At 39.5% G+C, this 19,596-nt stretch overlaps 2 protein-coding genes across 3 annotated transcripts in view; both read right to left on the bottom strand.

Moving 5' to 3' along the window:
• Positions 1 to 2,190: 2,190 nt before the first annotated feature.
• On the bottom strand, positions 2,191 to 6,949 carry chia.1 (chitinase, acidic.1). Its single transcript, XM_017433409.3, has 12 exons — positions 6,880 to 6,949; positions 6,515 to 6,556; positions 6,264 to 6,293; positions 5,973 to 6,177; positions 4,640 to 4,696; positions 4,377 to 4,542; positions 3,961 to 4,085; positions 3,515 to 3,638; positions 3,168 to 3,350; positions 2,835 to 2,951; positions 2,619 to 2,745; positions 2,191 to 2,519 (listed from the first exon to the last, which is right to left on the bottom strand). The coding sequence occupies exons 2-12, from the start codon at positions 6,531 to 6,533 to the stop codon at positions 2,311 to 2,313; spliced, it is 1,362 nt and encodes a 453-aa protein (XP_017288898.1). The 5' UTR covers positions 6,534 to 6,556; positions 6,880 to 6,949; the 3' UTR covers positions 2,191 to 2,310.
• A 2,296-nt stretch (positions 6,950 to 9,245) lies between these two features.
• Positions 9,246 to 19,596, bottom strand: part of cntn2 (contactin 2) — a 42,855-nt gene continuing 32,504 nt past the window's right edge. For both annotated transcript variants that reach the window (XM_037975479.1, XM_037975480.1), the window contains exons 18-23: positions 18,686 to 18,920; positions 17,853 to 17,968; positions 16,365 to 16,551; positions 15,568 to 15,680; positions 11,788 to 11,956; positions 9,246 to 11,384 (exon numbers count right to left, since the gene is read on the bottom strand). In XM_037975479.1, coding sequence (XP_037831407.1) covers positions 11,275 to 11,384; positions 11,788 to 11,956; positions 15,568 to 15,680; positions 16,365 to 16,551; positions 17,853 to 17,968; positions 18,686 to 18,920 — 930 coding nt within the window. In that variant the 3' untranslated portion in view covers positions 9,246 to 11,274. The remainder of the gene's footprint in view (positions 11,385 to 11,787; positions 11,957 to 15,567; positions 15,681 to 16,364; positions 16,552 to 17,852; positions 17,969 to 18,685; positions 18,921 to 19,596) is intronic.

Raw genomic sequence — 19,596 nt, 5'->3', positions numbered from 1 at the left:
TCAAAGTTCTCAAATAAAGCACCTTTTGAGAATGTCAATGTTTGTTGGGAATTATCTTACGAAACTAGGAAGTATTTTTGGTTATATATATCAAAAGTTATGTGTTTCTATTGATTTTAGTAAAAAAAATCGCAACTTTTAGGAAAATGCTCCGTGAAATCAGGCATTTTAGCCGCAACAATCACAAAAAATGCCCGCGAAATCATGGAGGGACTGATTAACCAGCCATTGGTGTACTCTTCATTAAAACCCTGGCTGAACTAGAAATGTAGTAATTGTCAATCTCTGCCTTCTTATATAAGCAATCAGTGGTTCTTTTTTAATCAGACACCAATTTATTGTTATGTATCAATATTGTTCACAACCTGAGCTGCAGAGCACAACTTTACCTGAGTACCTGCTACTCCTATTAATGTAGAGAGAACCTGAATGAAAGACTTTGGAACACCTATATCTATACATATAAATGTTGTTTTTAGCTTTCGTTTCTTGTAAAAAGTTTCAGTTAATGACTTTATAGCTCCATAGACATTTTAAAGACATTAACGTTTTATACAGTATGTTTTGCAACATATCTGATAATGTACTGGAACACAAATAAATCATTAATCTCTCCATTGATAACCTTCTTACAGCTCATTAGCACATTAGGTCCAGTGAGAACATGGCGTGATAGATGATTTTAAATATTTAGTGCTGTTTCATATTAGCCACAAAGCAAAGTTCATGAGTTCAGCACATTTAGGAAAAATTAAATACCTTATTACAAAGATTTACACTTATCAACACTTATCTTCAACTTTAGAAAATGTTACCTCTTTGATGGTTGGAAATTATTGGTTAAATTGATCTTTCCAGAAATAAATTGAAGCAAAAAACCAAGACAGGCTGCTTAGATTATAGGGGTGCTTTCAGGTTTTAGGGGATTTTTTTAACTTCCAGAAATTCACTTTTATATTTTTTTTTTTTTTTTTTTTTTTTTTACAGCTTAGTTTGTTTCAGTGGTTTATTTTCTGTCTGTCACATAAAATCCCAGAACAGGTCTGTTGAAATGTCAAGTTGTTAAACAAGAAAACTGAAAAACGCTTCAGGAGGTGAATAATTGTACAGGACATGGTTCTGTTTTTACTTTTTGTATGATTTGTGAAGACATGACAGCATGACTGCAGATTCATGATGATATTTGTATGAGTACAGTTCAAGCTGTCTCCTCGGTTTCTCATTAAACTTAGCATGATTGCATAAATATAGTAATTAAAGGCCTGGTATTCCTTGAAGAAATGCATATCAACCACCGCCTTTCATGTCAGTTTTAGACTAAAATCATCTTATGTTGAGAAAGGAGTTATAACCTTTATAAAAACGTGTAATTTCATGCTCAGAGTACGTGTTGTGAATGACTGTCAGCTACTACCACCAAATTTTAGATCAATGTCTCTAGTTATAGTCAGTGTTTGCTAAGTTTAGATGGTTGTGGCAGCCATCTTGAATTGATGTGCCTCTTAAAGTTAGTAATGTCTACATGGACATCTAGTGATTACTTTCTGAATGTCATTAAAATTTGTTCTGTTGTTCATGAGATATTGTTGTAACACACACACACACTTGTCTGACTTTCAGTGGAAAGTGGTGATAACTTTAAATTCAGTTTTTGTTGGAGAATGTGTGTTTAAATGTGCTGCAGTTTTATTGAAGTTTTCTCATGCTGTTGTTTTTCATTACTCCACATTCATGCAGCATGTTTTAGTCTAGACTGTCCTTCAGGGAACGGCTGTTACACAAAAACAGTTCATCTTGTGGACTGGTGAAACCACTGAGAACTACTGAGAACTAACTGAGCCATTACTGGGGTTTAAAGAGCCACAGCTGCTTAAGGCTATTGATGCTCACAAAGTTAGGTGCGGTGTTCGTCTACTGTTTTACTATTTTATATTATTCTCTGAGTAATAAACTCAAACTTTATAGCAGTAAACGCACTTTATTGGTACTATATAAACTGTGTCGTGGTTTAAGGGAAAACACACAAACAGATGATTTATTGTGATGAAATGGATAAAAAATATTAAGTAATGAGGAATTCAGGTGTAATGTGTCTATTTGTAGATTTAAATGTTTGCATTTTATACACAACACTTTTTAAAGAAACTTTTATTTTGGTTAAAAGAAAAACACTGAATCTGGTGCAAAGAATAATTTTGTAATTGGTTTATTTTCTGAACCTTTCCAGAACCACAGAGGTTAATCACTGCTGAACACTGAACAGATTATACTGATACATAATCACCATCATACACATGGTGATGGAGCAGCTCAGGGCCAGTTGCAACACTTGCAGGAGTCATAGTAGATGAGGCCAGGCTGGCAGCGGTGAAGGTAGGTATTCCCTTGGAAGCACTGGAAGTAGGTGGTCTTATCAGCCAGGTTCTCATACAGTCCATCAGGACGTCCACGGCAGAAGTCTGCAATGGGATCCCTGGTGGTGGTGGGGCGTGGTGTGGTGGTGGGCTTTGGACCAAATCCTGCACACAAGAACAATACAGCATGTTCAGAGACTGAAGAAACCTTATTTAATTCTACAAAAACTAGCTATTTCAGAGACCAGAGCTGAGAATATTTACCCATTGATGTCCTGAGGTGGTTGATCAATGGATAGGCTCCATCTGAGCAGAAGTACCCATCAAAGTCATCCATGTCCAGAGTCCACACATGAGCACCACCCAGATGGTTTCTAGTCATCCACTGGACCTATAACATACCCCCATCAATACCAGAATGACTGACAGGTCTAAGGAGTCCTCCACGAACAGAGAAACAGAATCAGATAGAGCTCCTACCTTTGAGGAATAGCTGCGTTTGTCATCATATCCCACCCAGGAACTTCCATAGGTGGCGTACGGAACCTCCTGCTCTGAAATCCATGAAACTGTTGCACTGGGGATGAAGTCGCAGACCTGGTAACACACAAATAGGGTTGGATGTGTTTTGATATTCATATTTTTGGTTTTGTTTGTTTTTTTTAAATGTGAAAGTTTCTCAGTAGAACATCAATATTATCCTTTACTGTTCAATGCCAAGATTTTATCTCACAAACAAACAGCATTTCTTCTGTTTTCAGAATGAAAACTTGACTCTCAGTACAAAGTAAGCTTCTTATTATGAAGCTGTACCTCATAGTAGGACCAGAACCCTGCAGTGCGAGTGTAGGGTCCACCATCTGCAGGCCCGTTGGATGGAGCACCGAGGCCATTAGCTGATGTGGTCAGACGGTAGGTTCGACCATAAGTGGTGAAGCCCAGGTGCAGCTTCTCAGCTGGGGCTCCCAGACGCAGCCAGTAGGACACCGAGGAGTTCTGAGTACAATATGTGAGGAATTTATTCATGTTTTATTATAACATTTTTTGTTTCAACACTGACTCAGATGTAAAATGGGGTACAAGCACTGCTGATTCAGATTCACTGAATGATGTCATTGGAAGACATGAATGTTGTGCAGTTTGGATGTGTTGTTTCTTACGATGTTATAATGCAGATGAGAGCCAATGTCAATAGAACTGCGGTACAGTGGGCTGTTGTGTCCAGTTCTTGTTTCCCAGTGTCCATGAAAATCATAATTCATGATGTTCATGAAGTCAAGCTGACTAAAGAGACAGATACAACAGAATGGGGTCAGTGAGGGTCAAAATCTGTCAAACAAGGAACATGAGGATCATTGGTTGTTAATGGTCCAAAGTTTGACCAGAACTGTGCTGCTTATGATGACTTTCAGTCAGAAACATTAGACTCTTTATCATTTCAGGTAGAAAGACATTTCCAATGTTGGTGAGTGCTGCATCTTTACTCGAATTACCTAGAAACTGTTCTTCATCTACTGTAACAGATGATCTGAAGTTCCTATGGTCCACTACGCAGAGACCAGAAACCAGTCGGTCTCTGTAGGAAGCAAAGTGAACTCAAACTTACGGTGCAATCTTGTTGACTTCATATGCTCTGTCAATGGTTGACGTGATTCCAGCAACATTGGCCGACAGCAGCAGTTTCGTCGTGCCGGTGTCTGTAGCTTCATCGTCAAAGGCTTTCCTCAGCTCCTGCAGACACAGCAGAGGTAACCATTACTGGCTGGGAGGGAAAATGAGTAACAACTGAACCACAGTTGGGTCAGATTTTTAGGACTGTGTTCATTTAATCATTCAAGTTTCTGTGTTTTGAAAGGTTTACAGGAATTGAATAAAAAGAGGTTGGTGTTGTTTTGACAGTGTGGATGTATTTCTGCTGAAATTTACATAAGATTACCTCAGATTGCCATAAGCAACGTTTCCTAAAGCAGAATTGAAATCAAAGGTTCACTGAACAAAGACGGTAATGAGGGCCATGCTCACCGTGACCAACAGAGTGAACCTCTCCTTGTCCTGTGGTGGGCTGCCGTTGTGTCCAGGATACTCCCAGGCCAGGTTCAGTCCATCAAAGTTATTAGTACGCAGAAAACTGATGGCAGACCGGATGAAAGCTGCACGATTCTCAGGTCTGGCGACCATGGAAATGAATCTAGTGAAATGAAGAAATTAAAGTGTAATATATACTGTGGGAATTCAGTTTTGGACAAGTAAAATGAATGAGTGTGGAAAAACTGTGAGAAACTTACGGGCTCACTCCATGAACAGTGCCTCCAACTGCCAGCAGCGTCTTCAGTGCTGGATTGCTTCATGACACACAGAGAGATGGTAAATATTATCATTATGTTTTATCATTGTTACATTTACAGTCTAAATCATGGTGACATCAAACATTTGTGGTTTACATCTTACTGACTTAATAAAAATGTGCTATTTGTTATTTTCATACATTAGCTAAGTGTTGGTGCCTATTGGTGCAGGAAACAGTGTGGGCTGGGAACAATATGATACATTCTTTTATTCTTTAAGAACTTATAGCTTTCCCTCAAATCTCCCAAAAAGGCAGAGGGTGAACTGTGTTTTTAACTTTTTGTATCTCTAACAGGAAGCACTGCTAAAACCTGAAAATTTAAACAAGTGACAACAAGCCTCTCCTGCCACTTATGGTTCAAGAATTTTTTTGATACACTTTATAGTTTTTGCACAGCAAATATTTGTTTGGGGCTGATGTTTCAGGTTTTTTTCTTGTAAGCTTCCTCTGTTCTTAAAATGGCAGCACAAAAAAGGTGGGAATCACCATGGCAACCTCAGCAGATTCTGCGTCCACTGGCTTGGATATGTGTCAGGAAAGGTTTTTACTGCATCTTCAAATATAATACCATCTCTGACTAGACCTCTCAAATTTTGGAGAGTGTGTTTTTGCCTGTGTGTGTTTGTCAGACTGTCTGTTAGCAAAATATCTCATGAACCATTTGACAGATTTTAATGAAATTCTCATATTGGTATCATTAGTGGTATAACTTGGAGTCAAATCAATTCAAGATGGCTGACATAGTTATATTAGCATGTTATGACTCATCCAATTTTGCAGACATGAAGCTAACATTTGGTGTAGTAGTAGATGAAAGTTATCCTCAACACATATTTTAGGTGCTAATGGATTTAGTTGTTTAAAAGCTTAGCATCAACCAATGAAGTCAAACAGAAATAAACGTATTCTACTTCACTTTTAGTCTATTGTGTCTCGCTACAACTAATATGAATATAAAAACACTTTCTGATGCAATTCTATGTTTTTATTCAAAATTTTAAAACCCATTTTCATATCTGTCATATCTCCACCACATGTAGTAAACAATAGAAAGCTATCTTCAGATCTGTCCAGGCCCGTCAGTACAGAACCGTCTTTACCAACCAAAGAGCTTCTTGAGTTAAAAACAGGAGCTCAGATTTTAGTTTATACTTCTTGTTCTTTGGGTTTAAAAACAACTTCTGCTTATTGTTGAATAGGTAATGCTGAGGGGAATATTGAACGGAACAGCAGGAGGAAACAGCTGGACCTTGGTGAAGATATAAACTCACTAATTCTTCAGGCTGTTCAGGCTGTTAAAGAGCTCCATATCGTTCCACTCCACAGTGGTGATCTGGTTATAGCTGTTGATGGTGGCCAGCGTGTAGACGACGTGAGTGCACAGGAACGGGTCGATGTTGTCTGGGGTGAATTTGCCATTTCCGGGTCTGTACTGGGCCCAGTTGGTCATGTGGCACACCAGTCTGCTGGATGAAGCTGAGGGCAAATGGAGAGACAGACCCAAACAAATTCAGTGTTCAGTTTGTAAAACAAAGAGTGTGATGCTTGCTACAGATTCTTACCGATGTGCAGAACAAACAGGATGCCCACAGCTGCAACAGACAAACAAGTAAACAGAAGAAAAGGAGAAAACATGAAGACAGTCATACATAAATTATCTGTCCTTAAAGAACATGGGTACACAGTCACCAGGTCTGTACCCAAACTAGACATATCAGCAATTTAACTTTTTAGCTTTTCTAAATCTGTTAATGTGTGTGTGTGTGTGTGTGTGTGTGTGTGTGTGTGCCATGAATGAATGAAAGAAGTTTACCTGTCAGTAGTTTAGTCATTTTTGCGTTTGAGGTTCCCACCACTGCCAATTTGAAGTCAGGATGAGAAGAAAACAATCAAATGAGATGACATGAGATTACAGCACTGCAGCAAAATCAGTTGATCATTTCTGAACACGTCTGTATCTAATAAGTCTGTGAACAGAAAATGTTTCTGTATGGAAAAACAATATTTAGCCAGTCTAAATACTCATCCAACCTTTTACTGTAGGTCTGCAAACCAGTACTGATAACTAAAGAACAAAGTCAGGAATAACTTCAGTTCCTTTCAAAATAAAAGCCTAATCTGTTTGTGGAAGCTTGGAGCTAAATGCTAACTGTAGCACATGGTGATGGATCTTATTACCTTATGTCCAGATGAAGAAACCTAGAGTTCTAACCTGACTGCAGAAGGTTCTTATTTATATTAGACTCAATAATGACTAATAGAAAGTGGCAAAGTACAGCTGATAAGAGCTGAGTGTGGTGCAACATGATTAATAACCCCATTTCAAGATATGACATGAAACAAGGAATTACATTTACTGGAAATTAGCTGCAATATCAGATTGGCTGCAGTAATAGGGCTAATAATTTTATACAACATCTGTGTAAATTTAAATCCAGATACACCGATAAGTAATTAGATAAGAGCTTGTGTGTTAAACAGATTAAATAAACCAGTGAACTTCCTGTTTGGAACAGTGGTCTGTTTCCTGATTGACGCGGACCTTGGAGCGTTTCATGAGGCAAACCGCTGATTTTATTAAAGGTGTTTTAGATAAACACCACGTCCGGACAAAAAGTTCAAACTCTGGAAATATAGCAAAAACATTTGGTCCAAAGTGTGCAGAATAATGTTCGTGTAATTTGACAGAACGGTGGGTCGCAGTCAGAAAAGAACCGACTATGAACAACTGATTGTTGAAAAATCTTTTTTAAACCAAATCTCTGCTATTTAAGACTGAAAATAAAAGAGTCTGAATATGTTTAGAGTTGTTCAGTTTTTTCTGAAAATCTTTTGAAGAACTGCTGATTCCTTCAAGGTTCTGAAAGGATTTAAACTGTGTCTACTTTTTATGTTGTACTCTGGGTCTTTGTGTAGTATTGACATACAAAATATTTTTCTATATCATGCAGTGAAGTTTCTAACCCCAGTCTGTAATGATTGTAGTTCATTTTAGCAAGTTTAACAATAATTTCATATAAACTTAGTATAAATACTTTGAAAACTCTAAAATTTGTCTGACATATTTTATGCCCAAAATGTTTATGTTAATCAACATATAATATAGAACAAAAGTACTGCTGTTTGATTTTTATAAATAACATTTAAGTTATTTAGAAGTTTGTTTTGGTAATGCGTTTTCCTCTTGATTGTTGCTGAGAATATATCAATTTTGACAATTAACAGCACCATTACAAAGGTTTCCTTAGCAACGAGTGACCAGGTTGGTGTAGGTTAGTGTATTTAAGGTTCATAAAGTTACCTTCCTGAGGCTGACTGATGTTCGAAGCACAAGGAAGGTTGGTACACAGACATATCTTGAGTCTGAGCTGATATTTCTCCTAGTAGTTTGCCACTTTAGTGTCAAAAGAAGGGTCCATCTAAACCTGAGAGATGCAGAAAGATATACAAAGACTAGGAAGAAATAGCTGAAGAGAACAGCCTGCACACCAGATACAAGTGGCAATGGCAATGAGAGGGTTTCTCGGCTGCCCTGCTGGTTCCAGCTCATCCCTTCCCCAGATGACCAGCAGGGGATGGATGCCAAACCTTGGTTCCTCAGTGATGGCCTTCAAACTGACAAGGTAACCCCAGTAGCATCAACAGCTATCCTGAGGCAATAATCAGCAGCATCCAAAACACCAGCCAAGCTCCCAAAGTCCAATGGAGGAACACTTGGAGTACTACCCCTTCCAGGTATACGACTGACAGAAGAGTCAATTCATCAGAGCAACTGATTGCGATGAATTAAAGGACTGAACAGAGGATAACTTCATGCCAGCTGACTGTGTGAGAAGCCTGCCCTGCTCCAGTGCCAGAAGCCAGACATGCTCCAACAGTGGCTCAGTGAGGGAACCGCCAGTGAATGCCTCTCCAAAGATGTATGTTAGTTGGTGGACTGGGTCACACATCTTGCTAGGCCATAGTAGACACAGGGTGACCACTGCACTTGTGAGGCCAGGGGCCTTATGTATAAGGAGTGTGTGAATAAAAAGAAAAAAAGCATACACCTTATTCCACACAAAACCTCAGATGTATCAATCCTTAAATGGCCTCTCTGATCTGAACCCAAACTAGGTTCTCAAGTTTTGTGTAGAGGTGAGCTCAGTTATATGTAGTTTGTATCACTCATACACACACGCTCTGCCTCTACCTGACATTTCATGTTTCTACAACTAGTCTATGCTGCCAGGAGTCGATACGCCCAGGGACCCGCACCCAATCTCAATGATCCCTGGAGGGGGCTTACTGTCACTGTTTTGGACTTTGCCCAGCCAAGCCCGAGGAGTCAAGGCTAGACCACGAGGTGCTCGCAGTGAGCCCCCTCCCCAGGCCTAGTTCCAGGGGGGTGCCCCAGTTCACCTTATTCAGGTGAGGTATCCTGACCAATTAGAGGGTTATTCATCAAGGTTTATAAATTAGTCTGACACCTCCTCAGAGGCCAAAACAGTAAAAAATGGTTTTAAAAACCCCTTCATCCTCCAACAAGAACTGATAGACAGTTGAAAATGTGAGTAAACTTTTAATGAATGAATTTCAGTGAACTTTCATTGCCTGTTTTGTGAAGACTGATCAGTTGTTGGCATACAGTGCTATTGTTCAAGTAAATAAACATTCTAATAATTAAAAAAAACAACATATTTCCATCAAAAGATAGCATGTGAGCCAATACAGCTAAACAAAAGAAAAAAAACATTTTAATCTATAAATCATTACATCGTTGTGACATTTAAATGAAGCACATTAGTAATTTACAACCACATAATTTAAATAAATAAATAAATGAATGAATAAATACTGTCTTTTATACACTGGCAATGGTTTTCTGGCACAAAAAAAAACAAGACTGGAACAAGTGTTTCATTAAAGAAAAAACATCTTCCCCAAAGTTTTAGGCAGCAAGTGAACCTCAAATTAGAATCATCATGCTAATTATAAACCACCTCTAAGGTAAATGCATTACTAAAGAACAAGAAAACAACAGTTTCTTCACATGAACCACAGGAAATCAGACATGATACATAAAACAGGGTTTCTACACAATTTTACATTCAAAACTTCCAAACTTCCAGACTCAAATTTCTAGATCTTAAGATAGATTTTGATCCCATTTCTAACCGTTTCAACACTTTCTAGAAATGTACATGAAATCTATTCTTACATAAGACGGAGTCTTGGATTTACCTCCATCACCTGGTAGGTGAGCACTGATGAAATCTGTCCTGTTCTTCAACCAGGACAGTGATGACTAAAACTTTTAACTCCAGACTCAATGTGATCGATACACCAAAAGCTTAAAGCATGGGGACCGTGGCCTCTCTTTATTTGATAAAAAACAATGCAAGAAGAACTTGAGGAGCTTCCATACTTTGTTTTCTGTAATTATTCAGACTTGGAAAACAATAGAAGTAAATTCCAGATGTTACTGCAGGAACCCTGATGAGAACTGACAGATTTTGTTTAACTGGGAATTTTGTTGAATTTCTTTTTCTCCCCATGAATCAACTTCTCAGCAGAAAAACAACAGCCAGAGTGTCAACATTCGTTTGGACATGAAGTCTGCTGGAATTACAGATGAGAAATTAAACACAAAGCTTACAGACATTTGCAGGAGAAAATAAATTAGCATTTGACTGGAAGGCCTATATACAGAACGTGGAATGTTTCTGTGCTGCATTTAGTTTAATTAAAAGATAAAAATACAATAAATGGTTCTGTGAGCAACAAGGTCCACTGGAGAAATGATGAGAATAAAATCACCTGCTCAGAGTTTATGACACAGTTTGAATTTAGTTCAATACTAAATAAATCATAGGACTTAAAGTGAGATGTAGAATACTGTTCAAGAACTAAAATAAAAAAGATTGCAATACAACTTTTTGTATTTTACAGTTCCAAATGCTACACTGAAGGAAAAACTGTACAAATCCCATCTTAAAGCTGCATCACTGTAGGTGTCCTGCATTCTGCACCGTTTAGAAGCTGGGTCAAGGGCTGTGCTATTCTAACACATGCAGGTAGGGAACTTATTTTCTGAGAAAAAGACTGTATGGAAAATAAAGTGCCTGTTGCTCCAAACCCTACAGACATGAACACACACATATACTGTATATCTGACCTGTTGTTGAGACAGCAGCAGCTAGAATTCCCTAAAATAATCTCCCATTCTCACTGGTCAGAACAATTCATCTCAGTTGAAATGAGCTGATGTGGCTACCTTTCTGGATCTTTATCTTGTTTTGGTTTTTTTCCCTTGTGAATGTTGTATGTTTGTCATGTAGCTGCAGATCCAGCCTCAGGATTAACAAGCATCATGTTCACTGGTTATTCAAACCACCATGGTTTGAAGTGTGAGATCATCAGTCAGCAATGATAAGGCATGGTCTATACTGTCTGCAGTACCACCCCCTATCAGTCCTTTTTCCCAATGAAAGTTGGCATGATTAAAAAGAATAAGAACTCTAATCCTGCACTGAAACCCAGACTCACTCAGGTCTTTATTTCAACAGAAACGAGTCCACGAAGTGAAAGGGATCACAGGTCTGAGAGCAGCACCAGAATAAACAGAACCAGTCCATTGAGGAGGTGGAGCGGGGGGGTCAAAAAAGAGGAGGCTGCATCCTTCTGCACCATCATCCCAGTTTCTGAGAACCAAACAAAACAAGATCATTTATTCAGCGTTTTACCTTCCTAACGACACAACACAGTCCAGGGCCCTGAAGGGACTTTTGTCATCAATTGGTGCTATAAAAATTAATAAATAAATAAAAATAAATTCTGTCATCATCTTAGCATATAGTCTTTAATTGGTTTTAGTTCAAAATATAAGTTCATATTAAACTTCGGAAAACATTTTTACACAAAACTATAGTCTTCATCCTACGTTTACATCTCTGGACGATGCTATTCCAGCTTTACATTTACTAAAAAAATGGTTAAATTACTTTGTTAATATTGATCTGTTGATATGCCTTTTTTCATCTCGGTTGTAAAAGTAAAAACTAAAAACTCAAAGTAAACCTAAATGTTTTGCTGTTGGCATCTTACCTGAGTCTCGGGACACAATGACCTCCTGTGCTGGCCCGTCTCCACCCTCACCCCAGGTCCGAACCTCCAACATAACATAACCGGTGTCGTTTGGTAACGGCAAGCTCACTGATGTCTTTGTCTTATTCAGAAACTTTAGTAACGTCTGGTCTCCATGTTTGTACAAAACCTGGAAGTAAAAAGAGTTAGTTACGGTTACAGTTCTTCTCAATAAGCTGAAACACTAAACCCCTTTTGTCTGAACCCATTTATTGAAATGGTCAGAAATCTTAGTTAGACACAACCTGCAAACATCTTTCCACTCACTAAAACACATTTTGCACTGTGACGCTCTTGGCTAATGGTAAGCACAGGTAGCAAAGGTGAAACTCAGTTAAAGCACTGGTGTCTCAGCTTAAACACAGCAGAAACCAATAATTGGTCACTGAAGTTTCACTGTGGATAGGAACAGTCAGACAGGCAGAGGGAGAGGAGGAAGAGGAGGAAGAGGAGGTGTGAGACAAAGAACCGTTCTTTCAGATGAAATATGTCATAGACCATGTTCTTATCCACAGTTTGACAATGAAGGAAGCAGAACTTTGACAGATTCACTGTGTCCACCATAGTCTGAAGGTTCAGAAAGGACAACAGTTAATGGTTTTGTTCATTACTTACATGCTTACAGGATGATTCAATAAAAAAGGGGTTCATTACATGAATTTTCCAATATACTTGTAAGCCAAGTACTGCATGTATTTTTTGGTAATTGCAGTTTTTTTTTGTAGAATAACCAGACTGCCACATCAGAGGGGAGGATATATATTCCAATGAAATAAAACTGCTTGGAATACAGCAGGAAATCAATGAAGATCATGTGAATTTTGATGGCATCAACAGTATCAGACTTTCCACCATTGATTGTGTCCTAAAACGCAACAGAATATGCATGAAGCAACTGTACAGAGTACCCTCAGAGAAGGTCAAAGATTCAATACTGCAGTCGACTTCACAGCATCAGTCTGTATTTCTCTATCACTTACAAAGCTAGATGTATTGTTCCATACAGAGTGTTTCAACTGGATTCCTTAGTTCAGGGGAGTCCAATCCTGGTCCTCAGAGCCACCATCCTGCATGTTCTCCTTGTTCCTCTGCTCCAACACACCTGATCTGAATCAATGGGTGATTAACAGGCTTCTGCAGAACATGAAGAGGTGATTTAACCTCTGAATCAGGTGTGTTGGAGCAGAGAAACAAGGAAAACATGCAGGATGGTGGACCTGAGGACCAGGATTAGACACCCCTGCCTTAGAACAACCACATGAATATATTTATATGGATGAAGCTGGGTTGAATCTGATCAAAAGGAGGAGGAGAGGTCGGACCGTGATTGTTGCAGTCCCTGGACAGCTTGGCGGCAATGTGACGATATGTGCTGCCATCAGCAATCAAGGGGTTCTCCACCTTCACACCACATTGGGGACATACAACACTCAACATCGGACATTAGTAAGTGATATCAAGATGTTGTGTTTGGGCGTCAGCAGCAGGATCGTGAACAGACAAGGCACTGTGTGGAACAATGTGAGTTTTCACCATGCCATCCAGCTCAGAGAGTGGTTCAATATCAACCAAGAACTCCTGAATGTTTTCCTTCCACCATATTCAATCCAACAGAGGAGTTCCTCTCTTTATAGCACTGGAAGGTTTATGACCGGCAACCCTACACCAGGGAAAACCTCTTGCCTAGGTGTGGATGCATGTGAAGCATGGATCGAGCATACCAGGAGTTATTTTCCATGCTGCCTGGCCAGGGAGAATGTGGCCTGTGACGTAGATGAAGTTCTGTGGCCTGAGATGCTGTACAGTAGATACTCTATGTACTTTTGTTCTTGTAAATGTGTGTGTGAGTGATTTTAAATGTCCATCCATCTTTACCCGCTTCTCCATTTTTGGGTCACGGGGAGCTGGTGCCTATTTCCAGCAGCAGGCGGGGGACACCCTGGACAGGTCGCAAGTCCATCACAGGGACACATTGAGACAAACAACCATTCACACTCTCACTCACACCAAGGGACGATTTTAGAGTCATCAATGAATGCATGTTAAAATGCATGTTTTTGGTCTGTGGGAGGAAACCGGAGTTCCCCGGAGTAAAGAACATGCAAACTCCACCCAGATAGGCCCCCGGTCAGGAAGCGATCCTGCAACCTTCTTGCTGGGAGGCAACAGCTCTAACCACTATGCCACTGTGCCACCCTTGATTTAAAAAAAAATATATATATATATATATATATATATATATATATATATATATATATATATATATATATATATGATTATTTCAGAAGCTTTACGGTTTGATCATTGTTTTTCTTTTTTCCATGTTGTGTGTAATGATTGTTGAGTGGTGTTTCTCATTTTGATTGACTAAGAGTCCGATCTGACAACACTGTTTGGCTCTGAGCACTATTTGAACAGTTTCAAGGCAATAGTTTGGTTTTGCAGGAAGAGCCAGAGGTTTTGTGAATGTAGTTTAAAAATTGGGTTTTGTGTTTACAGTTTAGAGAAATGAATGGATGGTTTCAAGAAATGTCTTAGCAATGGGAGAAACCTGTTTGTTTTACCTGCTTGAGAAACCTTATCACCTGATACTGTCCTCTTGCAGAAGCTGATCTAAGCCTCATAAACACGGTATTTGATAATGTTATACAGCCATTTATTGATTCTCTTATCTCTCAGAGACAGGTGATAAATATTATGTGAACTTTACATAGAAAAACAGTAGGCTATTATATCAGAACACAAGTAAATGATGGTAATCTTTTCTTCTTTGTCAAATGTTACACATAAAAAATAACAGTGCTTCTTTCATTCAATAATTGCTACAGCATACGTGGAACACCATAACCAAACAGCTGGAACAGTGTACACAAACATCTGTACTGAGTATGGACTGGAAGTCCCACAGTCACAGTGGGAGACTCCACCTAAGGTGGTGGAGAATGGCAGGGCTGAGATACTGAGGGACTTCCAGATCCAGACTGACAAACAGGTGATGGCCAACCAACCAGACACTGGGGTGGTAGATAAGACACAGGAGAAAGCAGTGGTGAAGAGTCCCAAGAGACTGTAACATCAGGAAGAAGGAGCATGAAAAGCTGGGGAAACACCAAGGGCTGACAGGACCCAAGCTTGAAGTGGAACCGCTCAAAGAATGGGGCAAGCTGGGTGTTTTATATATATATACACACACACCCATGTTATGTCTCTCTATCTTTGTAGGGACTTTCCATTGACTTCCATTCATTTCTACAGCCTAACCCTGACCCTTACCCTAACCATTACCAGTACATAGCTAACTCTAAACCTAACCCCTAACCCAAAAACATAATTTCTCCTTGTGGGGACCAGGCTTTGGTCCCCACGAGGAGCAGTTGGTCCTCACAAGGTAGCATATGTTAGGAAAATTGTCCCCACAATGTATCAAATACATGGCCACACACACACACACACACACTCACACACACAGTACATCAATGCATACCTGTGGTGCTCGGTCCAGAATGATCTGTCATTCTGACCTTTAACATATCACCAGAAAGGGATTCAAGTTATTTCAAATGATAACCCTGATAATAATCACAGAGGTCCGTTTTATGCTGCAGAAACACCTGAAGCAGCTGATGCTCCAACTGAAGAACTGACCTGTTTGGGTCATTTTTCAGGACATATTCTACAGACTGTAACGAAGCACAAAGTTTCAGTTCTCATACATGAGTAGGGCATGTTTAGGTCACTCACTTTATAGCCCAGAACGGCCGACTCATTGTGCATGGCCATCACCGGATCCCACCTCACAGTTACAGCTGAGCCCTGGATCCTCCAGGACACGTTGGCTGGAGGCCGATTAGGAGCTGAAATCAAACAAAAATATACGTTCAGATACTAAAAGATAGCTTTTTTCAAATATGGAAAAAAATTATCACAAGAAAAAGTCATGTAGGAGTTTTATATTAACTTTTTAAATCTAAGGTGGTTTGAACATTAACCTTTAGATTCACCTTCAATAAATGTGTGCTGTCATTTAATATGCAGATATATGGGGTAGATTTTAACGTTTATCTGAATAGGGCAAGACATTAAAAACCTTTAGATGTCTAATCATCCTCTGACAGACACCTAAAGCTCACAGGAAGAGCTAAATATTTGCTTTGCTTTCTACAGCAGAAGAGGAAGAGGCCAACATGGGTCATTCATCAAGCTCTGATAACACGAGAAAAAAAAAACTTCTGTTAATGTGTTGTCCACATGCCTCCCCGCCCTGCTCTAACTCTGTCCCTGTTTACCCTTGTCAGGAAGATTTGATCCTTGGTAACCATGGTTACCAAACAATCCTGAAGGATCAGTGATGAGGTTTATTAGACACAAGTGGTTCTGGCAGGTTTTGACCCAGTTAAAAGTAGAGAATCAAGGCTAACAGGTTCGTCCTTTACAGGAGAGTAAAACCCTGGACTGGATCAATCGTAAAGAAAAGACTTAGTTTGTTTTATTCTCTGTGGTATTTTTCCCTGAACGATTATGTGTTTCTGTGGACATACGTGGTTTCCTGGTGGTGACGGTGGTGCGAGGTGAAGGTGGTCCAGTCCCGGCACTGTTGTATGCCAGAACAGCAACGTGGTACCGAGTGCTGGGCCGGAGGCCGGACACCCTGGCTGTTGGTTCGAGACCTGCTGTCCTGACTCGGTCTGCTGCTGCCTCTCGTTCATGCTGCCGCCAGTATCTGATCTGAGGACACACACACGGCCGTGATGACGCCTCACATACTGCACAGAGTCACGTCTGAAGTCAGGAAACAGCTAAATGAAATGCTGAAGTCCTGAAACAGGTTGTTAAAGATAAAACAAGCAGAGCAGAGGCTAAAATCAGCAAAACACTCGTTCAAAAGTAGAAGAATGGGAGCAGAAAGCAAAAGGTGGTAGAACAGTAGCTAAAAGTACCAAAAGATGACAAAACTAGAGCTGAAGCAGATTTAAAAGTATAAAAAGGTAAAAATTATAAAAGCTACTAAACCCAAAAGTCATGGCACACCATTCCAGTTCAAGCTGAACGTTTTCATATATGGATGGTTAATGCAGGTCAAAGAACACGGAAGCATTTTTGTTGCAAAAAGTGTAAGAAGGAAACTATTACCAGGCAAACAAAAGTGTAAATGTTGACTCAGCAGTTACACAATCCCAGTATCTGCACAAAGGGCGTACGTGCAGGGCAACAGTTTCTGTTTTATTCATGTTCAAAAACAGTTTGAATCAACAAGTAATCAGCCTCTTTGAGCAAGCCGATATCAGCATCTGCTCTGAGCTAAGAGAAGGAAACTAATAAAGCTGATTTATGGCGCTTTACAGCACTGAACATCAACCGTCCCGCCTGAAACAGGGCAGATCAGTGAGGCAAAGGCAAACATTATCTATGAGATTATTTATTGTCACAAGGAACAGATCATTTGGCTGGAAGTGCAGGTAACGCCGTACATGAGGGCAAATTCCAGCATGTACACTGACTGGATTAAATAAAATAAATAGTCTTATATTTATCCTCATCTTAATTAACTCCTGTATGTTTCTCTCCACCTCCTACTTCACCTGGATGTAACGTTCTCCTGTACATAAAGAAATCTGCATTTGTTCAACCCATTACTGCATTCAGGTCAAGCTCTCTGTAATCTGCTGTGCAGATCTTTATTTCTATTTCATGATAATAATAAAAACTTCCTGATTCTGATTGATTTTATGGAGCTGATTGTCCAAGAAGTGAGGACACGTTGGACAGGTTTACAGTCCATCACCATGGACACACTCACTCCTACAGTCAGTCTAAAGCCTAACCTGCATGTTGTTGGACTGTGGGAGGAAACCGGAGTACCTGGGGAACACCCACATGTTTGGGGCAATCATGTAAACCCAAACCGGCTGAGGTTTGAATGCAGGCCGCTCCTGCTGTGAGGAAACGGTACCAACTATCCAGCCTTTGAGCATTTCATCTTTTTAAAACTGTAAAAAGCCATCAGTGTAGCTGATGCAGGCCATCACCTCGTATCCTCGGAGGATCCCATTGGCATTGAGCTGTTGGACAGGCGCCCATGACACCTGGATCTCAAAAGCAGATATTGCTGTGGTGTTGATGCTTGAAGGTCCCCTCGTCGGCTCTGTGAGGAGAAGAATATCCCAAAGAACAACATGACAGGCAAGTTCATTTTACCAGCAGTGAGTCTCACTCAGCTCAGAAAGCTGGGACTGTCCTCTGGTGGAGAAGGCTAATAATGCTGATTAAGACCGTTTCAGACTTTTTCTTACAGCTCATCGTGAACACCGTCCACTAGACTGGAAAACAGATGGAGCATCCATCGGTTACCAGAGTTCCAGTTCTGAAAGCTTGTCTCGTGAAAATCACATTTGAATAAATAATCAGCAGAGTAGCTTTGAAGCTGTCCGACCCCATGCTGCCTCAGTCTTCACATAATTCACACTATAACCCTTACTGTACCCCCACATTTGGGTTTGCTTTGTTATCTTGAACCTTTTTGATTTTTAGTGTCTGAATTGTGAGTTTATTTAGTTTTATCTGGATAATTCTGTTGACTCATGTTCCACCAGCTCATTTTTCACCTCCAGCCCCAAATTCAGCAGCACACCATGGAGTCGTGTCATACCTTAAACCATCATAAAAATATTAACTACTGCTCCATAATGCTCCATCTTCCCGTGTACCCTCCACATGCTGCCACTGTACAGTTAGTGAGCAAACACAGGGACAAAAAGACATTTTCATTTCTTCTCTGGAACCATTTCTTTTCTCCAGAGCTCTGATCTTAGTTTGGCTGCACAGCACTCTGGGCCCAGCTGCTGCAGCAGTACAGACTCACCTTCCTCTGCAGAGTGGACCACCACCGTCTGGCTGAACGGACCTTCTCCTCTCCGGTTATAAGCTTTGATCTTCACCTCAAACGGACTGTACGGCGTCAGGCTCTGGTTGTAGTAGACGAATCGAGATGAGTCCACTTGTGGAATCTTGACCTCTGACCACGATGACGAGTCTTTCTTTCTGAAGGCCAAAATGTAGCCGAAGCCGTCACCGTTCTGGTACTCCCTGGCCATGGACTGGAGGTTCCAGGAGAGAAGAAATGTGAATGGTTACACAGGAAGTTCTAAACACACTGCAATTTTTACTGCTCACAAAAAGTATTACATTAATAATAATTAGGTAAAGAAGAGGTGGAATAATCCCTTAGTGTTTGTTTTAAAAATGTCAGAACAATTCCCTATTGATATGACAAGTTAAATACTAACAGGTAACATATAAGAATATATATATATATATATATATACATATAAGAATATATATAGCTTGAAAAAATAATGACTTATTTTTTTGTCATTCTCTTATATATATATATATATATATATATATATATATATGAAAGAATGACGAAAATATATATATATATATATATGAAAGAATGACGAAAAAATAAAAGTTGTATTTGGTCCTGTCACCTGATGACAATATTTTTATTACTCACATGATGTGAAGCTATTAATCATAATTCAAACATTTAATAAGTTTTTAAAGTTGTTTTATGAAAGAATGTTTAAAAATATTATCATAACAACTAAAAATCCATGAGATCATAGAGAGGGAAATTGATCGAGGGAACATCAAAACAAAAAAGGAAATCTTGAATTTTTGTTTCAGTTTTAACTTTTATTGCCATGTAAAATTACAATGGCAGTTATATATAGTTATAGTTATAGTTTTATATATATATATATATAT

Source organism: Kryptolebias marmoratus, linkage group LG4 (assembly GCF_001649575.2).
Source record: "Kryptolebias marmoratus isolate JLee-2015 linkage group LG4, ASM164957v2, whole genome shotgun sequence".
Taxonomy (NCBI): Eukaryota; Metazoa; Chordata; class Actinopteri; order Cyprinodontiformes; family Rivulidae; genus Kryptolebias; species Kryptolebias marmoratus.
The sequence above is the reverse complement of the archived record's forward strand: the minus strand, read 5'-3'. Positions and strand labels throughout refer to the sequence as shown.

Excerpts from the sequence above, each read along its gene's own strand:
- chia.1 (XM_017433409.3), bottom strand. Across the intron at positions 4,543-4,639 it reads ACTGTTCATGGAGTGAGCCC|ATTCATTTCCATGGTCGCCA; the intron begins GTAAGTTTCTCA and ends TCATTTCACTAG. Across the intron at positions 3,639-3,960 it reads GAAGTCAACAAGATTGCACC|TCAGCTTGACTTCATGAACA; the intron begins GTAAGTTTGAGT and ends CTGTCTCTTTAG.